Genomic DNA, 24,722 nt, shown 5'->3' with positions numbered 1-24,722 from the left:
TCTGGATTTTACTTTGTGACATGTGTGATGTGATGAATGTGCACCTTCATCGGTCATATTGAGACTAAACGTCATGTTTCAATTTTCTCTTTATGTACAAACGCTGAAAATAAACAACCCGCCTGAATCTTTGAGCGACATTTGATCATTTTGGGGCTCTCTAGCCACATAAATGCGTCATATCTATTTATTGTACGTGTTTAACTGATGTTGGGCTGAGGTTTGTGTTCGTGGCGGAATTATTGGCGTTATTTTAGCATCAGGACACACATTGTCTGCCTTTGTGTACATCCTGTACTTTCTCGTGGGGGCGTGTCTGTATCCCGCTCTGCTCCTGACGTCATCGACAGGCGACCGGAGCGCCGGTGAGCTCGCGTGCTGCGCGCCGTCGCAGACTCCGAGCATCATGGCGGCTCTCGGCTTCAGTGGATCCTGGTTGATCTTCAGCTGCGGCACCAAACTGGTGGCTGTCGACACCACGCAGAGCAGGTCAGTTCGGCCAGAACCGGCTCGTTCGCGCTGCTAGCTGCTGCGCTAGTTGGGCGACATGTTTGGGAACCGATGAGGCTAAAACTGGTGCATCGACTCGCGTTGAATGTATAAGTGACGCCTTATAGGGGGGTTGTGCTGCTGAATGTGGCGGGTTTCAGCTTTATTTGTGAAAAGCGAGGCCTTTTTCGTGTTGTAATTGAGATGAAATGTGTGTGCTGTTCCGCAGAGAAGCCTTTGTGTTTGACTGCAGCTCCGCAGAGAAGAAACCAAAGAGCAGGAAGGATGAAGACAGGTAAGAATCACCTGAGAGCTGCAAACAGGCCTGATGAGGAGCAGCTGAGTCAACATGTGCAGCTGTGCAGCTCAACTAGCTGCAAACAGTTCTCACCATGTTTCCTTTTTATAAAATCATCATTCTGTGTGATGTTAATTCAAGCCTGGTGGAGATGAAAGCTCCATAATTAAGATATTTAGCCCAGAAAACCCAATTACAGAGTATTTCTTTGTTTCTTCCGAACAAAGATTGTTTTCAAAGAAACTGCAATGTCGTCACGTTGCTAATCTTGACCCAGAGAAGATCCAGAAGGACGAGAAAAAAGCGTAAACATACAAAAACTTCTGCTCCTTCCGGGCCAGTGGCGCCGCCGAGGAGACAGGAAGTGATCGCGTCCTGGCGTTCTGCACGTCTCCGTCCGGAAAGCTGCTGGCGCTGACTGATGACAGCAAGAGGCTGGTGCTGTTCACCTGTGAGCCGTCGTGGCGCTGCATCAGCACCAGGTGCAGTTGTAGCCCCACCCACGTCGCCATGCCGACAGCAGAACACGTGTGGAGTGTGTGTGTGTGTTGCAGGTTTGTGGTGAGGCGATGCACAGCGCTGCAGTTCAGTAACGCCGAGGACGCGCTGCTGGTGGCGGATAAATCGGGCGACGTGTACTCGTTCTCAGTGGCGGAGCCGCAGCTGGAGGGCGAGCTGAAGATGGGTCACCTGTCCATGTTGCTGGCGGTGGTACGAGAAGAATAACGTAACTGAAGCTTCGACTCAGGACTCGCGCGATGTCGTTTCATCGTTGCTCATCTTCCCGTCAGACCACGTCCCCCGATGACAGGTACATCATCAGCGCCGACCGCGACGAGAAGATCAGAGTGAGTCGTCTGGGGTCTCCGTACAACATCCAGTCCTTCTGTTTGGGACATCGGCAGTGAGTACCTGAGGTCACATGACCCCCACACGCACCTGCCGCATCAGCGTCGCCGAAGGAATCTGAATAAAGTTGGATTGAATGTGTCAGGTTCGTCAGTGCCCTGCTGGTCCCGCCCACTCATCCACGCTGGCTGCTCTCGGGCTCAGGGGTACGTTGGCTCTTGACCTTTGTTCGCTGTTCAGATGCCTTATGAGCATCAACATGTTAAAGAGAAACTCTGTTTCTGTGAGCAGCCAGAAGTTAAAACCCTCCTGGAGCGGGCTGTGACCTCAGTTAGCCCAGTTAGCCCAGTTAGCTCAGTTAGCTCAGTTAGCTTCAGTTAGCTCAGTTAGCCCAGTTAGCTTCAGTTAGCTCAGTTAGCCCAGTTAGCTTCAGTGCAGCGATACCAACAGGAAACAGTGCCTGTTTCATGGGTCATGGGTCGTTTCTCTCCAGGATGGAACGATAAAGCTGTGGGACTACGAGCACGGCCGTCGGCTGCAGAGCTGTGACATCACAGCGCTCGAAGACGCGCCGACCGCTGGCGACCAGGAGGTCAGCGAGGTGAGTAAACAAATGGCCTGGAGGCAGCGGACGCCACCCTGGTCCAGGAGGAGACAGCTGGAGGAGCAGTAAAGTGTGACCTCTGACCCTGCAGTGACCGCGCTCTTGTTTCCCAGAATGCAACAGTGTCCCGACTCAGCTGCTCTGCTGATGGGCGGTTTGTGGCCGTGCTGTGTGAGAGGTGAGCGCCAGATGAAATAAACGGTCATTGACCAGGTTTTCTCACTAAAGGTCAAAACAAGGCAAAAATTTAGACTTTAATGAAACTTTTACTCATTAAAATGACAGATCAGCTCTTAGCTGCAAACTTTGACGTTTATGGACATTTACTAGTTTAATGTAAATGTTTAAATATGAGATTTTAACTTTTTTGACTCTTTTCTCCAGCTGCTGCGAAGTTATTTTTGTTGTGAAAAGTATTTTTAGAGATCTGAGGTTCGCTGTGGTGCACGTGAAGGTCGCTGTGGTGCACGTGAAGGTCGCTGGTGCCTGCTGATGTCAGAGGGAAACCTTCTGATGGGTCGTCTCTTGTTTCTTCAGGGTGCCGGCGCTGCAGTTCTTCACATTCCACCATGATGGTGAACACAAACTGGTTCCCCACAGCAGGCTGCCCCTCCCCCACTGCCCACTAGACCTGACCTTTGACCCCGAGGGCTGTCTGTGGGTTCTGATGGACTGTGATGACGTCCCTCTGCAAGTCTACACCCACAGCCAGGACTGCTGGGAGGTACACCCGTCAACATGCAGGCTAAAACATTTATCAAACATCTAAAAAAGTGTAAATTATATTTAGATTTTATTCATCATTTATACATTTGGCAGTATATCTGCAAATCTGTGCTCTAAATATGAATGATACGTCACCTGTGGGGTGTTGGGGGCAGGACAGAGGTGCACAGGTGACGTGTTTCCTCTGATTTCATCTGATTCTTATTTAGAAAATTAGTTTTCATGGAGTTTCAGCTCAAGCGATCCGAGACTAAACGGCTCCCCCTGCTGGCAGCTCCGGGAACCTCAGCTGATTCTCTTCAGCCAATAATCGTGTTTATATTCATAATTAATGATAATTAATGATGATTGATAGAAAATGTAGATTTCGTGGATAGTTTTGTGCAGAAGCTGTGATGTTTGTCTGTGCAGAGAAACCCTGACAAAAGCCACCTGAGCACCGTGATGGAAGTCTTCAGAGAACACTGGGGGGCGCTGGAGGGTGAGGCTTCGCGCGCTGGTCACGTGACCCTGCCCGCCCTGTTGAAGCCGTGTTTAACTCCGCCCACTTCCTGTTTTCTGTTGACAGCGGCGCTGAGAGCGAGCGCGCGCTTGGATCACCTGCAGAAGGAGAGCTTTGACAACGTGGCGGCGTACCTGCAGAAGAAGCAGCAGCGGCTGCAGGAGCAGCAGCGGAAGAGGGCGGGGCCTCGCCACGCCAACGCCACCAAGAAAACAAAGATGGTGGAAGAGCCGTCGTCCTGACAACAGCAGCGCGCCACATGTTCCTTTGAATCTGAGTCAGTTGAGCTTCACGTTTGTGTCAGTTTAGACGGAAGCGTCCCATCAAACGGGCGCCACTTCCTGTCTGAGCAAAACGCCGCCGGCTGGTTGAAACGGCGAGAAGTCGCATTTTGTTCTATCGTTTTCATTTGCTAAAGAATTCAGGTAAAGAGTGGATTTACTCCTTAAAGTTAAACTTTAATTTAATAGGAAAGAACAAAAGTCACTAAAAATCTGTACAAACTGTAAAAAACAAGACAAATAAAAACTGCTGAATCTGCGGGACGTTGGGAGGAGTTCGTGATTCCTGGAGCGGGCTGGGGTCGTCCCTCGGCTCCCCCAGGCTGTCTGGGGCAGGAAGAGACCCCCCCCGTCTGGATCCCCCAGGATCCACTGCTGCTCGGCTACTTGAGGCGCCACGGCGAGATGTTGGGCCCGTGGCGCCCGGCGTGTGACTCAGGTGTTCCACGCTGGCGGCTGCAGACAGAACGTGCGTGAACGCCCCCGTGGTGCTGCGCTCGCCTCCACGCCCGGGCCGCAGCTCACCTGATCGCACGCTTACTTCTTCTTCCCTCCAATCGTCAAGTTCTCGCTTTTCTTCTTCTGCACCTGGGGGAGACATGTGGGCGTCAGCCGGGGCGCCATGACAACGGCCTCGCAGCCACGGCGACGTGCAAACCTCGTTCATGGCGTCGTCGATCTGCTTCAGTTCCTCGTAACGATCTCTGGACTCTCTGAGCGGCTGAACCATGGCCTCCTCGATCTGTGGAAACAGCTGCAACACACACACACACACACAGGCGCGTGAGGAGCTGGTGCACACACACCTTCACCTTCGCGCCCTGACCTTCGGCGCTCACCTTCATCACCGTCTCAAACATGGGGATGAGCACAAACTTGATGAAGCCGATCTGAGCCGTGGGCTTGGTGACCTTTTCTCTGTCCATGAACGGCGCCACAGGAAGCCCCTCGGTCTTCTCCCGGTCGCTCTGGTAACACACACACACACACACACACCGGGTGATCCCGCGGGGCCTGCGAGGGGTTGAGGCCATGAGGCCCCTGTGGGACCCACCTGCATGAAGTACTCCTCCAGCAGACAGTCGACCCACGGCTCCGCCACCTCCATCGGACGGACCTCGTTGGAGATGTCGCAACATTTGATGAGCACCATCTTCAGCTGCAGCAGGAAGCAACAAAAGCCCAAATCCTTAGTTTCTTTAGTAATTACTGCGGTCAGACGTGTAATTAGCCTGTAATAGACTATTGTCCTCCCGTCAGGAGTCACTGGCCAGGTTAAGTACCTCATAAGTGCAGAAAAGTCAAGTAAAAACACACATTTACGTTCTGTCAGAATCTCCATCCTCATTGGTGGAGCATCAATAGAAACAGGAAGAGGAAGTGAGGGGGCGTGTCTTACACAGGTCATGTGATCCTCATCTGCGAAATCAAAGCCGTCCACCTTCTGCTTAAAGGAGTCCAGGATCTCGCCATGGCGCGCCATGTCTGTGGCGAGGATCAGTGTGATGGTTCCCTGGAAGGTGGACACAACACAGACTGAGCCCTACCTGTCCTCTGGATATACAGGTGTCTCCCTATAGGACACAGACTGAGCCCTACCTGTCCTCTGGATATACAGGCGTCTCCCTACAGGACACAGACTGAGCCCTAGCTGTCCTCTGGATATACAGGTGTCTCCCTACAGGACACAGACTGAGCCCTACCTGTCCTCTGGATATACAGGCGTCTCCCTACAGGACACAGACTGAGCCCTAGCTGTCCTCTGGATATACAGGCGTCTCCCTACAGGACACAGACTGAGCCCTACCTGTCCTCTGGATCCACAGGCGTCTCCCTACAGGACACAGACTGAGCCCTACCTGTCCTCTGGATATACAGGCGTCTCCCTACAGGACACAGACTGAGCCCTACCTGTCCTCTGGATCCACAGGCGTCTCCCTACAGGACACAGACTGAGCCCTACCTGTCCTCTGGATATACAGGCGTCTCCCTGCAGGACACAGGCTGAGCCCTACCTGTCCTCTGGATATACAGGCGTCTCCCTGCAGGACACAGACTGAGCCCTACCTGTCCTCTGGATGTACAGGCGTCTCCCTACAGGACACAGACTGAGCCCTTCCTTTCCTCTGGATATAGAGGCGTCTCCCTACAGGACACAGACTGAGCGTACCGGTCCTCTGGATATACAGGTGTCTCCCTACAGGACACAGACTGAGCCCTACCTGTCCTCTGGATATACAGGCGTCTCCCTACAGGAAACAGACTGAGCGTACCTGTCCTCTGGGTATACAGGCGTCTCCCTACAGGAAACAGACTGAGCGTACCTGTCCTCTGGGTATACAGGCGTCTCCCTACAGGACACAGAGTGAGCCCTACCTGTCCTCTGGATATACAGGCGTCTCCCTGCAGGACATAGACTGAGCCCTACCTGTCCTCTGGATATACAGGCGTCTCCCTACAGGACACAGACTGATCCCTTCCTTTCCTCTGGATCCACAGGCGTCTCCCTACAGGACACAGACTGAGCCCTACCTGTCCTCTGGATATATAGGCGTCTCCCTGCAGGACACAGACTGAGCCCTACCTGTCCTCTGGATACACAGGCGTCTCCCTACAGGAAACAGACTGAGCGTACCTGTCCACTGGTTATACAGGCGTCTCCCTACAGGAAACAGACTGAGCCCCACCTGTCCTCTGGATACACAGGCGTCTTCCTACAGGACACAGACTGAGCCCTACCTGTCCTATGGATATACAGGCGTCTCCCTACAGGACACAGACTGAGCCCTAGCTGTCCTCTGGATATACAGGCGTCTCCCTGCAGGACATAGACTGAGCCCTACCTGTCCTCTGGATCCACAGGCGTCTCCCTACAGGACACAGACTGAGCCCTACCTGTCCTCTGGATCCACAGGCGTCTCCCTACAGGAAGCAGACTGAGCCCTACTTGTCCTCTGGATGTACAGGCGTCTCCTTAGAGGACACAGACTGAGTTTACCTGTCCTGTGTGTAAACAGGCGTCTCCCTACAGGACACAGACTGAGCCCTACCTGTCCTCTGGGTATACAGGCGTCTCCCTACAGGAAACAGACTGAGCGTACCTGTCCTCTGGGTATACAGGCGTCTCCCTACAGGACACAGAGTGAGCCCCACCTGTCCTCTGGATATACAGGCGTCTCCATACAGGACACAGACTGAGCCTACCTGTCCTCTGGATATACAGGTATCTCCCGAAAGGACACAGACTGAGCATACCTGTCCACTGGTTATACAGGCGTCTTCCTACAGGACACAGACTTAGCCCTAGCTGTCCTCTGGATATACAGGCGTCTCCCTGCAGGACATAGACTGAGCCCTACCTGTCCTCTGGATATACAGGCGTCTCCGTACAGGTCAAAGACTGAGCCCTACCTGTCCTCTGGATATATAGGCGTCTCCCTGCAGGACACAGACTGAGCCCTTCCTGTCCTCTGGATATACAGGCGTCTCCCTGCAGGACACAGACTGAGCCCTACCTGTCCTCTGGATATACAGGCATCTCCCTATAGGACACAGACTGAGCCCTTCCTGTCCTCTGGATGTACAGGCGTCTCCCTATAGGACACAGACTGAGCCTGACCTGTCCTCTGGATATACAGGCGTCTCCCTACAGGACAGAGACTGAGCGTACCTATCCTCTGGGTATACAGGCGTCTTCCTACAGGACACAGACTGAGCCCTACCTGTCCTCTGGATACACAGGCGTCTCCCTACAGGACACAGACTGAGCGTACCTGTCCTCTGGGCACACAGGCGTCTCCCTACAGGACACAGACTGAGCCCTACCTGTCCTCTGGATCCACAGGCGTCTCCCTACAGGACACAGACTGATCCCTTCCTTTCCTCTGGATATAGAGGCGTCTCCCTACAGGACACAGACTGATCCCTTCCTTTCCTCTGGATATACAGGCGTCTCCCTATAGGACACAGACTGAGCCCTACCTGTCCTCTGGATCCACAGGCGTCTCCCTACAGGACACAGACTGAGCCCTACCTGTCCTCTGGATATATAGGCGTCTCCCTGCAGGACACAGACTGAGCCCTACCTGTCCTCTGGATACACAGGCGTCTCCCTACAGGAAACAGACTGAGCGTACCTGTCCACTGGTTATACAGGCGTCTCCCTACAGGAAACAGACTGAGCCCCACCTGTCCTCTGGATATACAAGCATCTCCCAACTTGACACAGACTGATCCCTACCTGTAAGCTGGATATACAGGCATCTTCCTACAGGACACAGACTGAGCCCTTTCTGTCCTCTGGATACACAGGCGTCTTCCTACAGGACACAGACTGAGCCCTACCTGTCCTATGGATATACAGGCGTCTCCCTACAGGACACAGACTGAGCCCTAGCTGTCCTCTGGATATACAGGCGTCTCCCTGCAGGACATAGACTGAGCCCTACCTGTCCTCTGGATCCACAGGCGTCTCCCTACAGGACACAGACTGAGCCCTACCTGTCCTCTGGATCCACAGGCGTCTCCCTACAGGAAGCAGACTGAGCCCTACTTGTCCTCTGGATGTACAGGCGTCTCCTTAGAGGACACAGACTGAGTTTACCTGTCCTGTGTGTAAACAGGCGTCTCCCTACAGGACACAGACTGAGCCCTACCTGTCCTCTGGGTATACAGGCGTCTCCCTACAGGAAACAGACTGAGCGTACCTGTCCTCTGGGTATACAGGCGTCTCCCTACAGGACACAGAGTGAGCCCCACCTGTCCTCTGGATATACAGGCGTCTCCATACAGGACACAGACTGAGCCTACCTGTCCTCTGGATATACAGGTATCTCCCGAAAGGACACAGACTGAGCCCTAGCTGTCCTCTGGATATACAGGCGTCTCCCTGCAGGACATAGACTGAGCCCTACCTGTCCACTGGTTATACAGGCGTCTTCCTACAGGACACAGACTTAGCCCTAGCTGTCCTCTGGATATACAGGCGTCTCCCTGCAGGACATAGACTGAGCCCTACCTGTCCTCTGGATATACAGGCGTCTCCGTACAGGTCAAAGACTGAGCCCTACCTGTCCTCTGGATATATAGGCGTCTCCCTGCAGGACACAGACTGAGCCCTTCCTGTCCTCTGGATATACAGGCGTCTCCCTGCAGGACACAGACTGAGCCCTACCTGTCCTCTGGATATACAGGCATCTCCCTATAGGACACAGACTGAGCCCTTCCTGTCCTCTGGATGTACAGGCGTCTCCCTATAGGACACAGACTGAGCCTGACCTGTCCTCTGGATATACAGGCGTCTCCCTACAGGACAGAGACTGAGCCCTACCTGTCCTCTGGATATACAGGCGTCTCCCTACAGGACACAGACTGAGCCCTACCTGTCCTCTGGGTATACAGGCATCTCCCTACAGGACACAGACTGAGCGTACCTATCCTCTGGGTATACAGGCGTCTTCCTACAGGACACAGACTGAGCCCTACCTGTCCTCTGGATACACAGGCGTCTCCCTACAGGACACAGACTGAGCGTACCTGTCCTCTGGGCACACAGGCGTCTCCCTACAGGACACAGACTGAGCCCTACCTGTCCTCTGGATCCACAGGCGTCTCCCTACAGGACACAGACTGATCCCTTCCTTTCCTCTGGATATAGAGGCGTCTCCCTACAGGACACAGACTGATCCCTTCCTTTCCTCTGGATCCACAGGCGTCTCCCTACAGGACACAGACTGAGCCCTACCTGTCCTCTGGATCCACAGGCGTCTCCCTACAGGACACAGACTGAGCCCGACCTGTCCTCTGGATATACAGGCGTCTCCCTACAGGACAGAGACTGAGCCCTACCTGTCCTCTGGGTATACAGGCATCTCCCTACAGGACACAGACTGAACCCTACTTGTCCTCTGGATGTACAGGCGTCTCCTTAGAGGACACAGACTGAGCCCGACCTGTCCTCTGGATATACAGGCGTCTCCTTACAGGACACAGACTGAGCCCTTCCTGTCCTCTGGATGTACAGGCATCTCCCTATAGGACACAGACTGAGCCCGACCTGTCCTCTGGATATACAGGCGTCTCCCTACAGGACAGAGACTGAGCCCTTCCTGTCCTCTGGATATACAGAGGTCTCCCTACAGAACACAGACAGAGCATACCTGTCCTCTGGATCCACAGGCGTCTCCCTACAGGACAGAGACTGAGCCCTACCTGTCCTCTGGGTATACAGGCATCTCCCTACAGGACACAGACTGATCCCTTCCTTTCCTCTGGATATACAGGCGTCTCCCTACAGGACACAGACTGAGCCCTACCTGTCCTCTGGATCCACAGGCGTCTCCCTACAGGACACAGACTGAGCGTACCTGTCCTCTGGATATACAGGTGTCTCCCTACAGGAAACAGACTGAGCCCCACCTGTCCTCTGGATATACAGGTGTCTCCCTATAGGACACAGACTGAGCGTACCTGTCCTCTGGGTATACAGGCGTCTCCCTACAGGACACAGAGTGAGCCCCACCTGTCCTCTGGATATACAGGCGTCTCCCTGCAGGACATAGACTGAGCCCTACCTGTCCTCTGGGTATACAGGCGTCTCCGTACAGGTCAAAGACTGAGCCCTACCTGTCCTCTTGATATACAGGCGTATTCCTACAGGACACAGACTGATCCCTTCCTTTCCTCTGGATATACAGGCGTCTCCGTACAGGTCAAAGACTGAGCCCTACCTGTCCTCTTGATATACAGGCGTCTCCCTACAGGACACAGACTGAACCCTTCCTGTCCTCTGGATATAGAGGCGTCTCCGTACAGGACATAGACTGAGCCCTACCTGTCCTCTGGGTATACAGGCGTCTCCCTACAGGACATAGACTGAGCCCTACCTGTCCTGTGGGTATACAGGCGTCTCCCTACAGGACACAGACTGAGCCCTACCTGTCGTATCTGTTTGAAGGTCTCAGGGTCAAAGTTGGAGAAGATGTTGCAGTCGGGCTGGGAGAAGATCTGGAAGGCCACAGCACAGTGGTGGTTCTCCAGAGGAGAGATGTCGTTGTAACGGACGGCCAGTTCGGTTCTGGCATTGATTTGATACCTGTGACAAACATTTGGTCCAAACAGAAGGTTTAACCGCGGTTAGCATGTAGCCAACGAATTATCTCAGTTTAACCGATAAAATATCACCTGTGACGAGCAGAGATACAGACAATAACTAACGTCAGTGAGAAGACCACTAGGTGATCAGACACTGATTATTTTCAGGGTTTTTGTCTGGTTAAAGTCTGTTGAAGGAACGTGCTAACGTTAGCTCATGTTAGCTGTCAGAACCACCGGTGGTTCCTTACGTGTTGTTGAATCCAGGATGATCGAGGTCGTGACACACGGCGGCTGTCATGAGAATCAGGATGTCGAGCTGAGAGAGCTTCTCCTGAAAAAGGGAAACACAGAGTTTGTGGATTCTGCTCCAGGTTTGGATTCTAAGTTGTCATGGTTACGGCGAGAGGATCCTCCCAGGGTGTGTGGCACCTCGTTAGCACAAGAGCGACTCAGCGGATTCCTAATGGTTCATTAAGCCTGTGATAATTAAACCTCCAGTGATGTGTCCCCTCCAGAGACCCTGAGCAGCAGAACCAGCTTCACTCCAGCTCCCAGCACCTCAGAAATAATCCTGGCTATAGGAGGTTCTGGGTTTTTAGAACTTTAGCCAAACTCCCTCCAGTTCACATCCTGAGATGCACCCTGAAACCACTTCCTGCTAGTGCTGTGTGGAGGAGTCACTGGATGGGCGTGGCTAAAAAGAGGTGCTGCGTGACCTTTGCTCTGACCCTGAAGGTTCTAGGTGCGAGCTCGTGACCCGTGACCACCGGTGGTTCCCTTGTTCAGCGCTGAGGTCGTTGAGGTTACCTGCAGACTGCAGAGGCAGATCATGCTGTACATCATCTGGGTGACACAGAAACAGTGGCGGAAGTTGTGGAAGGGGTTGTTCTTGTAGTTGTCATGGATACACAGCTTCAGAGACAGAGAGACGGGTCTGAGCTGATGGGATGTCACAAAAGTGCAGGTGGGGGATGTCGGAGCCTCACCAGCCATCTCTTCAGCGTGATGGGGTTGATGCTGAAGTCCTTGACCAAGCCCAGGTCGTGGTACATGTGTTCCAAACAGCTCAGCATCTGCAACCAACAACATATTACACCTGTTATTACCATTTTACCAGCGGAGCGGCGACACCTGTGGACAACACGCACGGAAGTGATTAAAAATATACGCATCAAACATCTCAACACAAATCCTGAGAGCATCTCTCACCTCGTTGGGTTCCCACTGCCAAGCATCGAATGTTGGTAATCTAAGAGCTTCTACTGTCTCCTGAGACAGGTGGTACTACACACACACACACACACACACACACACACACACACGGGGGGGGGGGGGGGGGGGGGGGGGGGGGGGGGGGGGGGGGGGGGGGGGGGGGAGAGGGGGGTTGTGGGTGAGACGGGTGCAGCAGCTCTGGGGTCTCTCACCTCGTTGGCCTCCCACAGCCAGACGTCAAAGGTGGGTTTTTTCAGAGCGTCTATGGTCTGTTGTGACAGCATGTACTGCAGGCAACAGAGCTCGCCATTAACCCTCAGTGTTACACCTGTACACACCCCGACAGCATCGCCTCACCTACAGCGTTACACCTGTACACACCCCGACAGCATCGCCTCACCTACAGCGTTACACCTGTACACACCCCGACAGCATCGCCTCACCTACAGCGTTACACCTGTACACACCCCGACAGCATCGCCTCACCTACAGCGTTACACCTGTACACACCCCGACAGCATCGCCTCACCTACAGCGTTAAACCTGTACACATCCCTGACAGCATCGCTTCATCTACTGCGTTACACCTGTACACACCCCCTTCAGCATTACACCTGTACACACCCCCTTCAGCATTACACCTGTACACACTCCCGACAGCATCACTCCACCTACAGTTTTACACCTGTACACATACCTGACAGCATCGCTTCACCTACAGCGTTGCACCTGTACACCCCCCCGGCAGCATCACCTCACCTACAGCTTTACACCTGTATGCACCCCGAACAGCATCACCCCACCAACAGCTTTACACCTGTATGCACCCCTAACAGCATCACCTCACCTACAGCTTTACACCTGTATGCACCCCTAACAGCATCACCTCACCTACAGCTTTACACCTGTATGCACCCCTAACAGCATCACCTCACCCACAGCTTTACACCTGTATGCACCCCTAACAGCATCACCTCACCAACAGCTTTACACCTGTATGCACCCCTAACAGCATCACCTCACCCACAGCTTTACACCTGTATGCACCCCTAACAGCATCACCTCACCTACAGCTTTACACCTGTATGCACCCCTAACAGCATCACCTCACCCACAGCTTTACACCTGTATGCACCCCTAACAGCATCACCTCACCAACAGCTTTACACCTGTATGCACCCCTAACAGCATCACCTCACCTACAGCTTTACACCTGTATGCACCCCTAACAGCATCACCTCACCTACAGCTTTACACCTGTATGCACCCCTAAGAGCATCACCCCACCAACAGCTTTACACCTGTATGCACCCCTAACAGCATCACCTCACCTACAGCTTTACACCTGTATGCACCCCTAACAGCATCACCCCACCAACAGCTTTACACCTGTATGCACCCCTAAGAGCATCGCCCCACCAACAGCTTTACACCTGTATGCACCCCTAACAGCATCACCTCACCAACAGCTTTACACCTGTATGCACCCCTAACAGCATCACCTCACCTACAGCTTTACACCTGTATGCACCCCTAACAGCATCACCTCACCAACAGCTTTACACCTGTATGCACCCCTAAGAGCATCACCCCACCAACAGCTTTACACCTGTATGCACCCCTAAGAGCATCACCTCACCTACAGCTTTACACCTGTATGCACCCCTAAGAGCATCACCTCACCAACAGCTTTACACCTGTATGCACCCCTAAGAGCATCACCCCACCAACAGCTTTACACCTGTATGCACCCCTAAGAGCATCACCTCACCAACAGCTTTACACCTGTATGCACCCCTAACAGCATCACCTCACCAACAGCTTTACACCTGTATGCACCCCTAACAGCATCACCTCACCAACAGCTTTACACCTGTATGCACCCCTAACAGCATCACCTCACCAACAGCTTTACACCTGTATGCACCCCTAACAGCATCACCTCACCAACAGCTTTACACCTGTATGCACCCCTAACAGCATCACCTCACCAACAGCTTTACACCTGTATGCACCCCTAACAGCATCACCTCACCAACAGCTTTACACCTGTATACTCTTACTGAACTCCTGTCTCATCAAAATTTTATTACAAACTTTTAATTAGAATTTCAAAGGGGAAAAAAATTAAACACGTTTCCAAAATTCTGCAGCCAAATATTAACATTTTCTTCTCTGCAAGTTTTAAAACAATAAATTAATTAATAGAGCTTTGTGCTTAGACATGAAAGACATTGTGTTAAAAAGATCAAAGCTTTGAAGAGGAGGTGACTTCATCAAAGGTCCGGCTGGTTCTGACCTGCAGGTGTGCAGCACGACTCACCTTTGGGTACGATGGGACGTCTCTGCGGGGAGTCAGCTTCTTACTGTCATCCAGGAAGTTACTGAAAACCAAGAACAAAAGAGGATGAAGGCGGTTCCACAGGTGATCCACACCCAGACCAGCTGACTGGTTCACCGCCGTCTGTCACCTGTTGTTTCTGGACGCCATCTCCTCACGCAGCTTCTTGATGTCGTTGCGACATTTTTCAATCTCCACCACCTTCATCCCCTCCACTGCACACGCACACACACACACACACACACACACACCTGATCTGTGATGAGTGAACACTGATCAATCACATCAATCAGGTTTCTCTCCTCCATCAGTTCACAATTTCATCCCAAAACTAAGCGGTCGCCCTTGACAACACTCCATCTTCCCACTAATACAGGTGGCCATGGCGATCATGTGGTGAGAGGATGGAGGCTCTGTGTGGGCTCTGTGCTGTTGCCCCGGCAACCAGGTATCCAGGCACTTGGCATTCTTGTGTGAAGTGGCTGTGAGTCAGATGTGAAGCCGAGCTGCTCGTGAGAGAACTGAAAGTCCAAACGCTCCTTCAGAGTTACTGCGCTGGCAGATCACCTGTGGCTGGCAGGCAGATTCACACCTGTACACCAAGCTAACAGAACGGTGGACACCTCCAGCCAAACACTCTCTTTCACAGCCATGTGACAGCGTCCACCTCAGTTCTGGCTAGTTCTGTTGTCATGGAAACAGGCTAGCGTTAGCGTTCTTTTCAGCTAATTGTCTGTTTTAGCTTTCTCATGGTTGTTTCCATGTTTCCTCTGGTGTGTGTGTGTGTGTGTGCGTGTGTCAGTGTGTGTGTGTGTGTTGCTGGCAAATATTCAGCCAACAGCTTCTCTGCTTTAAGCATGCGAGTGGTGTTGTTCCTGAGGGGCGGAGCCTATTGCACCTGTCACCTGCTGGGGCTAAAGTGTGTCACCGAGTCCACATTGTGATTTAACTCTGAAAATGCGACTCACCTGTTGACCTTTATGTTCTCAGTAGGAACGGTTGTGAAATCATTACTGATTAATCCTTCCTGTAATCCTGTTCTGGTGAGAACACTGAGAACCAGATTAAAGTGAACAGGTTTTATGGTTCTGGTTATCTGATATACAGGTGATAAACCTGCAGGAACTGCATCCGCGGCGTGGCGGCGGACTCGCAGGCTTCCTCCAGCAGGTAACACACACAGATAATGGTCAGCTGTGGAGGAGCGTTGTGTAATGGTGACGCCATCACGAGCTGCCAGAGTGTGCTCATTCATTAGCTGGGTTAGCGACCCGGCTAATCTAATCAGCACTGGCAGAACACGAGTCCAGATGAGCTGCAGCACAGAAACCAGGCGTGCAGATAAGAGGCCGACCCGCTGCTCGCTAGGCGCTCACTTACATTCCACACGTTTCTCCAACATGGCCAGACGGTTGGTGACCTCGGTCTTCAGCTCGTTGATCTTGAACGCTCTGCAGAGAGGAGCGAGAACCCATCAGAACTTTGGTCTCTCCTGCTTCAGAACCAGCACGCGGGAGAACCCTGCCGACCGAGGAGTTCCCCATAGTTCTGCATAAAGATGGTGGAGATGAAGCCAAACACACGAGCAGAGTGACTCTACGTCGCCCCCCCCAGGCGGAGGGACGTGCTGCAGCTGGGTGCTCAGCCTTAGTCCCAGACGAAGGTGACATGAAACACGGTTGTGAACCAGCCCGGTCCCACAGGTCCAGCTGGGCCTAATCAGCTGCCGTTACACAACTGATCAGGTGTGACCTTTGACCCCGGGGGGGCCACAGCGCGGTCGTCTTCAGGATCATCTGCACCGTCTCAGGACAAACACACGTTACGACGGCTGGAAGCCGCTTACCTTGAGAACTGCTCCGCCACCTGCGTCAGAACATTCTGAAAGAGTTCCTCCTTATCTGCAGAGAGAGCGGCGCCGTTACTCGGAACTCCCGACTGCAGCGGGACTCAAGGGAAATGTGAGACACGGGAAAACAGAGGTTACGTAAACGGACGCCAGCGAGACGCGGAGCAGATGTTTGTTCCCCAGCCTCTGATGGAGCTGATGTGTTAATGAGCTTCAGCTCGGGACAGAACCAGCTGGACCAGAGCTCCCATTGGCTGGGCGCTCCGCGGCGCTGGTCAAAGTTCAGAGCCACAGGCCAATAAACCGGAGCAGCGAGAGCGGAGGACGGCTGCCATTGGACGGCGTGGACAGCGTGTCAGAGGGTCAGAGGTCAGCAGCGCCGTTCAGCCCTGCACCTCTGAGTGGCTGCTGACGTGTGGGGGTCAGGACCCGTCCTCGTCGGGAACGTTTGGACGTTCTCCGACCCGACGGGCCTTTGGACTCAAAACCAAAAATGTGTTTTCTCCAAATTCTGATGCAAGGAAAATGAATCTTTGATAAAGATTTCGGGCCAGCGGATTCCGTTAACAGCATCTTTATCTGCTTTTACACAGAACATGTGACCAGCGGCGGCAACAACAAGCGTGCTCACGCCTCAACGCCCCCGAGAGGCGTTTACGAGAGGCAGCTTCGACTCGCTGCATCAAAAACACTGTTGTGACGCGGCCATGACCCCATAAAACCTGTTATACAGTGAGAAAGTGTTTAAAAGAAGCATTTATGGCTGTTTACACACAGGTGTGTGTGTGTGTGTGTGGTGTGTGTGTGTGTGTGTGTGTGGTGTGTGTTTGTGTGTGTGGTGTGTGTGTGTGGTGTGTGTGTGTGTGTGTGTGGTGTGTGTGTGTGATGTGTGTGATGTGTGTGGTGTGTGTGTGTGTGGTGTGTGTGTGTTTGTGGTGTGTGTTTGGGTGGTGTGTGTGTGTGTGTGGTGTGTGTGTGTGGTGTGTGCGTGGGTGGTGTGTGTGTGTGGTGTGTGTGTGTGTGTTTTGGTCAATGCTACATATGGAGTTGCCAACTACTCATTCTACCAGCAAAGTGAGGACATTTTAATTGGTCCTCCCAATTAAAACCCCTTTAGGGTTCAGGCTGAGGTTAGGACTGGGTTCAGGGTCGGGGGTGGAGCTGTGATGGTGAGGGTGGGGGGGCTGGATCAGGTCTATGGACCTCACAAGTGTGTGTGTGTGTGTGTTGCATCTTACCAGCCAACTGTCCTCCAGCCAGTGGCACCAGTTTGTACGGTGACCTTAAAGACAGTGAGAGTCACATGACATCGCAGGACACAGGTGATGAGCGGGAGGGCGTGGCGGCGCCATACCTCTCTGTGTTGTGGGGCATGGTGGGGTCGATGGACACCATGGCTCCAGACGAATCCAGCAGGGACAGATTAGTGTTCCTGCAGACACACAGGGTCAAAGTTAGCTGCAAGTCCAAACAGGAACCGTTCAGGGTTCAAATATTCAGATTCTTCCTCATTTCTCCTCTGTGGTTTGACCTCATTAACTCAAACTGTGTAAATCAGACACAACACAAGCTAAGAAAAGCGTCCCACACTTGGTCCACAAGCCAACAGAGGTCCGACAGAGTTCTGGATTCATCTAGACGGATGATCCTGCTCCTGAAACAGAGCTTCTCTGAACACACTGCAATCACACACACTCTTAAACGTCAAAGGAAACAGGAACAACAGTTTCATGGGAGCCGCCGCTGTGTGAGTGCAACAGGTTTTACTGCCTAGTGGGGACCAGTCCCACGCTTATTCATGGGGACCAAAGAGATCCCCACGAAGTTGACGTGTGTGTGTGTGTGTGTGTGTGTGTGTGTGTGTGTGTGTGTGTGGGGGGGGGGGCACCTTTGGACACCCAGGGCTGTACAGAAGAGCTCCTTGATGTCACAGGGGCTGCAGAACCGACTGAACACAACCTGGAAGAGAAAAACACGCTGAAACCTGCTGAGAATCCCGACAGAACGACTGCAGGGAACAGAGGAGCAGAAGAACTGCAGGTGGGTAGTTACCAGTGTAGTTAACTACCTGTTGGTGACCTTCAGGACTCGCTCTTGTTCACTAAACTACAGCTAGCATCAGTTAGCGGTTTTCTTCAACAGTTAGTTCTGGAAACCAGTGAGAGGTGAAGTGGAGGACATGGGGAAACTGGAAATAATCCACCATAAGACACAACATAAAGTTGTGTTTTTGTGCCGCCAAGCTCCGCCCACTGGCGCCTTCCTTCTGTCAGGATTAACTGAGCAGTTTTCCAATGTGGTTGGATTGACGTCCCATTATTGAGTAGAACTAAATCTATACGTGGCAGAGCGCACAAACACCACCAGGCTTCATCCAGACGTGTGTTTGTATGGAAACGCTGTTGGGGAACGTTCTAGCGGAGCGTTCTAGTGGAGCGTTCTAGCGGAACGTTCTAGCGGAGCGTTCGTAGGAATGTTTTCCCACTTAAAAGTGCAGCGTTCAGACAATAAAGTTTAAAAGTGTGTTTTGTGTCCCGTTACACCGTTCGTAAACATGGCCGAGCATCGATGGCCCACATAGATAACAGAGGAATGTCCCGAGCTGGGATCAGCGGCAGATGACACGGGGGGAGGGGCTTAGCAAGGAGGCGGGGCAACCACAACAAGGAGGACAGAAGAGCCCTTCATCACCTGGGAGTGGCAGCCAGTCAGGTGGGGGAGACAGGTGAGACGTATCGACAGACAGGTAGATTCTGCTATCACAGGACACATCTACACACGCACACACACACACAGACACACACACACACACACACAGACACACACACAGACACACACAGACACACACTTTACAGAGGTCCTACCAGATGACAGGATGAGGTGTGTTGTGTGTGTTCTTCACACTCACTCCTCTTCTCATTTCAATAACAAAGGGGGCCAAACTACAGGAACACAACAGGAACCTCTTTGTGATGCAAATGTCACAAATTAGGACGTCACCATATTTAGAATCCTGATGGAGGGACAACAAAAGACAGAAAGAAAGCCAAGAGAGGACGAGAGGACACGAGACCGACTCCTCCACGTCCTTTATTAGTCCTGAACACACTAAAGACCGGCTAAATGCTAACAGCTTAGCGACCTGACGACAATGTTCACTCCAGAGGAAGATTATGGACCCTCCGTCCAGACTGGACCGGCCTCCTTCATCTCCACAGAGACTTTACTCAGCATCACCAACCTGCTCCTCAAGCATCCTGTTGGACCCTTTTCTGACCAACAGTCTCAGGACACCTCTGTCCCCTCTACAGGTCCCCTCTACAGGACACCTCTGTCCCCTCTACAGGTCCCCTCTACAGGACCTCTCTGTCCCCTCTACAGGACACCTCTGTCCCCTCTACAGGTCCCCTCTACAGGACCTCTCTGTCCCCTCTGCAGGACACCTCTGTCCCCCCTACAGGACCTATCTGTCCCCTCTACAGGACCTCTCTGTCCCCTCTGCAGGACACCTCTGTCCCCTCTGCAGGACCACTCTGTCCCCTCTCCAGGTCCCCTCTCCAGGACCTCTCTGTCCCTTCTACAGGACTCTACAGGACACCTCTGTCCCCCCTACAGGACCTCTCTGTCCCCTCTGCAGGACCTCTCTGTCCCCCCTCTGCAGGACACCTCTGTCCCCCCTACAGGACCTATCTGTCCCCTCTGCAGGACACCTCTGTCCCCTCTGCAGGACCACTCTGTCCCCTCTCCAGGTCCCCTCTCCAGGACCTCTCTGTCCCTTCTACAGGACTCTACAGGACACCTCTGTCCCCCCTACAGGACCTCTCTGTCCCCTCTGCAGGACCTCTCTGTCCCCCCTCTGCAGGACACCTCTGTCCCCTCTACAGGTCCCCTCTGCAGGACACCTCTGTCCCTTCTACAGGTCCCCTCTGCAGGACCACTCTGTCCCCTCTCCAGGTCCCCTCTACAGGACCTCTCTGTCCCCTCTCCAGGTCCCCTCTACAGGACCACTCTGTCCCCTCTCCAGGTCCCCTCTACAGGACCTCTCTGTCCCCTCTACAGGACACCTCTGTCCCCTCTACAGGACTCTACAGGACCTCTCTGTCCCCTCTCCAGGTCCCCTCTACAGGACACCTCTGTCCCCTCTGCAGGACCTCTCTGTCCCCTCTGCAGGACCTCTCTGTCCCCTCTACAGGACACCTCTGTCCCCTCTACAGGACTCTACAGGACCTCTCTGTCCCCTCTCCAGGTCCCCTCTACAGGACCTCTCTGTCCCCTCTGCAGGACCTCTCTGTCCCCTCTCCAGGTCCCCTCTACAGGACCTCTGTCCCCTCCTCTGCCTGAAGCATGGAGCACTTGGACATGGACGGTGTGTTTGTGGATTGTTGGATGTTGTGTCCTTTGACGCGGCTCCTTGGGGACAAAGGTGTTGTTTGAAATCCAAAACTGGCTTTAATGTCTCCTTCTTCAGTCTTCTTCATATTTCTGCGCTCATCTTCATTTGAAGCCTTCATCATCATCATCATCATCCTCGTCATCATCATCGTCACCTGAAGACGGTGGCGGCCTCAGAGACCGTGAAAACAGTCGTCAGGACGGTTTGTCTTTCACACGTTGACCTACATTCTTTATTTTGCATTAATGTGTGTGTGTGTGTGTGTGTGTGTATGTGTGTGTGTGTTTATATCAGGCTAAGTTACTCTTCAACCTCTATGTTCAGAAGAACCAGTGGAGCAGAACCACACACACACACACGCACACACACACACACACACACACACACACACACACACACACACACACACACTTAAATCAGTCCAAATGTCTGTGATGAAAGTAAAATGACTTTAAAGTTTCTTCTGCTTTGACTCGGAGTGTTTGCAGACTGGAGTTACAATATTTGCAGGGACATCTGAGGACATCTGAGGACCAGGACATATTTGTGTTTCCTTTCCCACCTGTCCGCTCGTTTTACCTTCAGTCACTAAGAACCAATTATCAGAAGAAGGATCAGTTCCACCTGAGCTGAGGAGGATCCAGCTGTTCCAGCTGTTCCTCGTTCCCAGGATTTATCTGTGCTGAGGACGATCGTTACAATATTTAACTTCTTATCAGATGGAATTATTCCTTATAACACATCTGCATATTAGGAAACAGATGTTGGTGAAGTCTGAAACTTTCCTCCTCAGAAACTCAAATGGACAAAGTTTTTTTCCACTTTGAGACGTGATTTAGATGATATTTTTATTTACTTATGGCCTTAAAATAGTTCCAGGGGAGATGAATGTTTGAACGTCCAACCTCGACTTCTAAATGATTTTTATCAGTTTTATCACATAGTTTGGACTTTTTCTTGGTGTTCACTTCAACCAGCTCAACCCAAATTAAATCGAATTTTCCCGAACTCAAACCCGTTCAAGTGTTTTGCCTCCACTCGGCCTCCGTACCTTCTGAATCCGGCCGTCCACGTCCAGGTAAATCACCCGGTACGAGGACGAAGCGGACCCCATGATCCGCTCTCGTGTCCGCGGCGTCGGCGTGTCGCTGTGCGGGTCCTGCTGCGGGCTCCGTGTCGCTGATCAAGCCGAGCTGGTGGGTCTGTGGGCGGGTCAGCGGTCCGACAGCATCCCTCCAGCCGCTCCACGGTGCGTGTCAGCGCAGCTCTTCCTGTCTGTCGCCTCGCGCCACCAAGCAGCATCTCATAAAGGCTGCTGTTGCGCGCGCGTCCCGCCTCCTGCCGACCGGACCTGCGCGCTCACATGCAGGCGCGCGCCTCACGTGCGTGGACAGCCACACCGCCACGCACGTGAGTCAAGTGGCTCGAGCTCCTGGCGATGTCGAGCACTCAGGTAGATCACCTCTACGTTTCCTCCAATCAGAGACGGGCGTCAGTGACGTCACTCCGCCGCGGAAGGAGGCTGATATTGTATATCATCATGTTGTTAGCGTGTTGTTGGGTGGTGTGCTACATGGGTTGGGCAAACATCAAGGTCCCGATTTAATGTGAAGCCCAAAGGCATCAAGGTTGACAGGAAGCAGGAACATTTGCAGCGCTCACGAGACGTTCTGGAGAACTTTTGGGTCGGCTGAGACCCGACTGTGCTGCTTCGGCCTTCGGTCTCTGGTTCAACGTGTGTGGGAGCCTAAAAATCTGGTTTAGTGGTGTTTAGTGGACCCTCGTGTGCAGGTCTGCCTGTGTCACTGAGTGGCTTCTTTCTGTTAGCTTAGCATTTTGGATGACAGCTGCCACCTCCAGCTGGGACTTGAGCCCACTCCACGCCACCCATCGGCCCGATTTAGCCAGTGTGCAGCGGTGGAGAGGCAGGAAGCATCAACAGCAGGAGTGGGGACATTAGGAGTGGGGACACGAGTTAGGAGTGGGGACGTGAGTTAGGAGTGGGGACACGAGTTGGGAGTGGGGACATTAGGAGTGGGGACACGAGTTCGGAGTGGGGACACGAGTTCGGAGTGGGGACACGAGTTCGGAGTGGGGACATTAGGAGTGGGGACACGAGTTAGGAGTGGGGACATTAGGAGTGGGGACACGAGTTAGGAGTGGGGACATTAGGAGTGGGGACACGAGTTAAGGGTGGGGACACGAGTTAGGAGTGGGGACACGAGTTAAGGGTGGGGACGCGAGTTAGGAGTGGGGACATTAGGAGTGGGGACATGTTAGGAGTGGGGACATTAGGAGTGGGGACATGTTAGGAGTGGGGACGTGAGTTAGGAGTGGGGACATTAGGAGTGGGGACACGAGTTGGGAGTGGGGACATTAGGAGTGGGGACATTAGGAGTGGGGACATTAGGAGTGGGGACATTAGGAGTGGGGACGCGAGTTAGGAGTGGGGACATTAGGAGTGGGGACATGTTAGGAGTGGGGACGTGAGTTAGGAGTGGGGACATTAGGAGTGGGGACATTAGGAGTGGGGACACGAGTTGGGAGTGGGGACATTAGGAGTGGGGACATTAGGAGTGGGGACGCGAGTTAGGAGTGGGGACATTAGGAGTGGGGACACGAGTTAGGAGTGGGGACATTAGGAGTGGGGACACGAGTTAAGGGTGGGGACACGAGTTAGGAGTGGGGACGTGAGTTAGGAGTGGGGACATTAGGAGTGGGGACGTGAGTTAGGAGTGGGGACGCGAGTTAAGGGTGGGGACACGAGTTAGGAGTGGGGACGTGAGTTAGGAGTGGGGACATTAGGAGTGGGGACGTGAGTTAGGAGTGGGGACGCGAGTTAAGGGTGGGGACACGAGTTAGGAGTGGGGACGTGAGTTAGGAGTGGGGACGTGAGTTAGGAGTGGGGACGCGAGTTAAGGGTGGGGACGCGAGTTAAGGGTGGGGACGCGAGTTAGGAGTGGGGACGCGAGTTAGGAGTGGGGACGCGAGTTAAGGGTGGGGACGCGAGTTAAGGGTGGGGACACGAGTTAGGAGTGGGGACGCGAGTTAAGGGTGGGGACGCGAGTTAAGGGTGGGGACACGAGTTAGGAGGGGGGACACGAGTTAAGGGTGGGGACACGAGTTAGGAGTGGGGACGCGAGTTAAGGGTGGGGACACGAGTTAGGAGGACATTTCTGTTTCTGTTGAGCTGCAAACGTCCAGCAAATGATTGACAAAGACAGCAGGAGACACTTGGATGTTTTTACTGTTCCACAGGACAGGATTCAGCACATTAGCAACGCCACGACAGCCCTGAACTGCTCACTGGTTCTGGTTCTGGTTCTGGTTCTGGTTACCTGACGTCACAGCTGACAGATGTTAAAGATCCAGCTCGTGGTAACAATCACACCCTCAAGTGTGCACGTGTGCACGTGTGCACAGCCAGCAGCCCGTCACCAACACGGCTGATAGAAAAATAAGCTCTGGAGCCTAAACGTACCAAAAGAGACCTTCAAAGGAGGCGTCTGGGTCAGGTGACCAAGTCAGGTGACCAAGTCTTTGGTTCAGGAAGGCAGAGGAACACAGACCGGCCCTTTAAAAGGAGGAAACTCGTCCTGCGTAAAGTCGCTGTTAAAGTTACAGCAGATAATTTGGCAATAAATAAAGAATCTGTAATAAGGAGACCACAGGCGCTCAGCTACTGTTAGCTTAGCAGCGCTAACGAGCAACTGTTAGCTTAGCAGCGCTAACGAGCCACTGTTAGCTTAGCAGTGCTAACGAGACACCTTTTTAGTGTCACCACACAGAACCAGCATCTGACAGTCTGTTAATTACAGAAAAGATTTAAATGCTGCTAAAGGAGACCTGAAGAGGACCACACACACACACACACACACACACACACACACACACACACACACACACACACACACACACACACAGAGCCAGGTCCCAGGTCAGTGGTTCTTCTCCAAAGTGCTCAGTGCTCCTTCAGCCTGACAAAACACAAAAATACCTTCAAACTTGTGAAGATCAAAGTTTGAAGTTTGTGATTCAACATTTGAGATTTAGAAAAATGTATAAATTAAATATGTAAATATA

General features: G+C 52.8%; 3 protein-coding genes and 2 long non-coding RNA genes across 11 annotated transcripts in view; 3 read left to right on the top strand and 2 right to left on the bottom strand.

Moving 5' to 3' along the window:
- Window positions 1-330: 330 nt before the first annotated feature.
- Window positions 331-4,007, top strand: wdr4 (WD repeat domain 4). Its single transcript, XM_003979127.3, has 11 exons — window positions 331-489; window positions 719-784; window positions 1,129-1,269; window positions 1,342-1,498; window positions 1,579-1,691; window positions 1,782-1,842; window positions 2,130-2,237; window positions 2,354-2,418; window positions 2,778-2,964; window positions 3,378-3,447; window positions 3,535-4,007. The coding sequence occupies exons 1-11, from the start codon at window positions 407-409 to the stop codon at window positions 3,708-3,710; spliced, it is 1,227 nt and encodes a 408-aa protein (XP_003979176.1). The 5' UTR covers window positions 331-406; the 3' UTR covers window positions 3,711-4,007.
- Window positions 3,936-21,918, bottom strand: pde9aa (phosphodiesterase 9aa). Of its 2 annotated transcripts, XM_029827696.1 has the most exons (19): window positions 21,691-21,918; window positions 18,135-18,205; window positions 17,601-17,678; window positions 17,485-17,528; window positions 16,244-16,298; window positions 15,778-15,848; window positions 14,528-14,612; window positions 14,380-14,440; window positions 12,054-12,128; window positions 11,831-11,917; window positions 11,652-11,756; window positions 11,093-11,175; window positions 10,686-10,842; window positions 5,149-5,262; window positions 4,804-4,908; window positions 4,589-4,717; window positions 4,408-4,503; window positions 4,275-4,337; window positions 3,936-4,205 (listed from the first exon to the last, which is right to left on the bottom strand). In XM_029827696.1, exons 1-18 carry the CDS (start codon window positions 21,751-21,753, stop codon window positions 4,287-4,289), a joined length of 1,530 nt encoding a protein of 509 aa, XP_029683556.1. In that variant the 5' UTR covers window positions 21,754-21,918; the 3' UTR covers window positions 3,936-4,205; window positions 4,275-4,286. The 2 variants fall into 2 exon arrangements, with proteins under 2 accessions (XP_029683556.1, XP_029683508.1); XM_029827648.1 differs by lacking the exon at window positions 12,054-12,128 and adding an exon at window positions 12,269-12,343 and having other exon boundaries at window positions 3,936-4,337; window positions 21,691-21,917.
- Window positions 14,046-17,122, top strand: LOC115247473 (uncharacterized). Its single transcript, XR_003886540.1, has 3 exons — window positions 14,046-14,481; window positions 14,774-14,845; window positions 16,840-17,122. It is a non-coding gene; the product is annotated as an uncharacterized lncRNA (long non-coding RNA).
- LOC115247480 (uncharacterized) lies at window positions 17,205-18,852 on the top strand. The gene is made up of 3 exons (XR_003886547.1): window positions 17,205-17,993; window positions 18,149-18,286; window positions 18,389-18,852. It is a non-coding gene; the product is annotated as an uncharacterized lncRNA (long non-coding RNA).
- The window catches only part of slc37a1 (solute carrier family 37 member 1), a 10,888-nt gene continuing 7,080 nt past the window's right edge, over window positions 20,915-24,722 (bottom strand). For 5 of the 6 annotated variants that reach the window (XM_011617661.2, XM_029827170.1, XM_029827431.1 and 2 more), the window contains one exon: window positions 23,869-24,616. In XM_011617661.2, coding sequence (XP_011615963.2) covers window positions 24,601-24,616 — 16 coding nt within the window. In that variant the 3' untranslated portion in view covers window positions 23,869-24,600. Of the gene's footprint in view, window positions 21,050-23,868; window positions 24,617-24,722 lie in introns of those variants that run through there. The other variant, XR_003886086.1, reaches the window with a different exon arrangement.

The sequence above is a fragment of the Takifugu rubripes genome, chromosome 1 (genome assembly GCF_901000725.2).
Source record: "Takifugu rubripes chromosome 1, fTakRub1.2, whole genome shotgun sequence".
NCBI lineage: Eukaryota > Metazoa > Chordata > Actinopteri > Tetraodontiformes > Tetraodontidae > Takifugu > Takifugu rubripes.
This window is presented reverse-complemented; position numbering and strand designations above follow the sequence as displayed.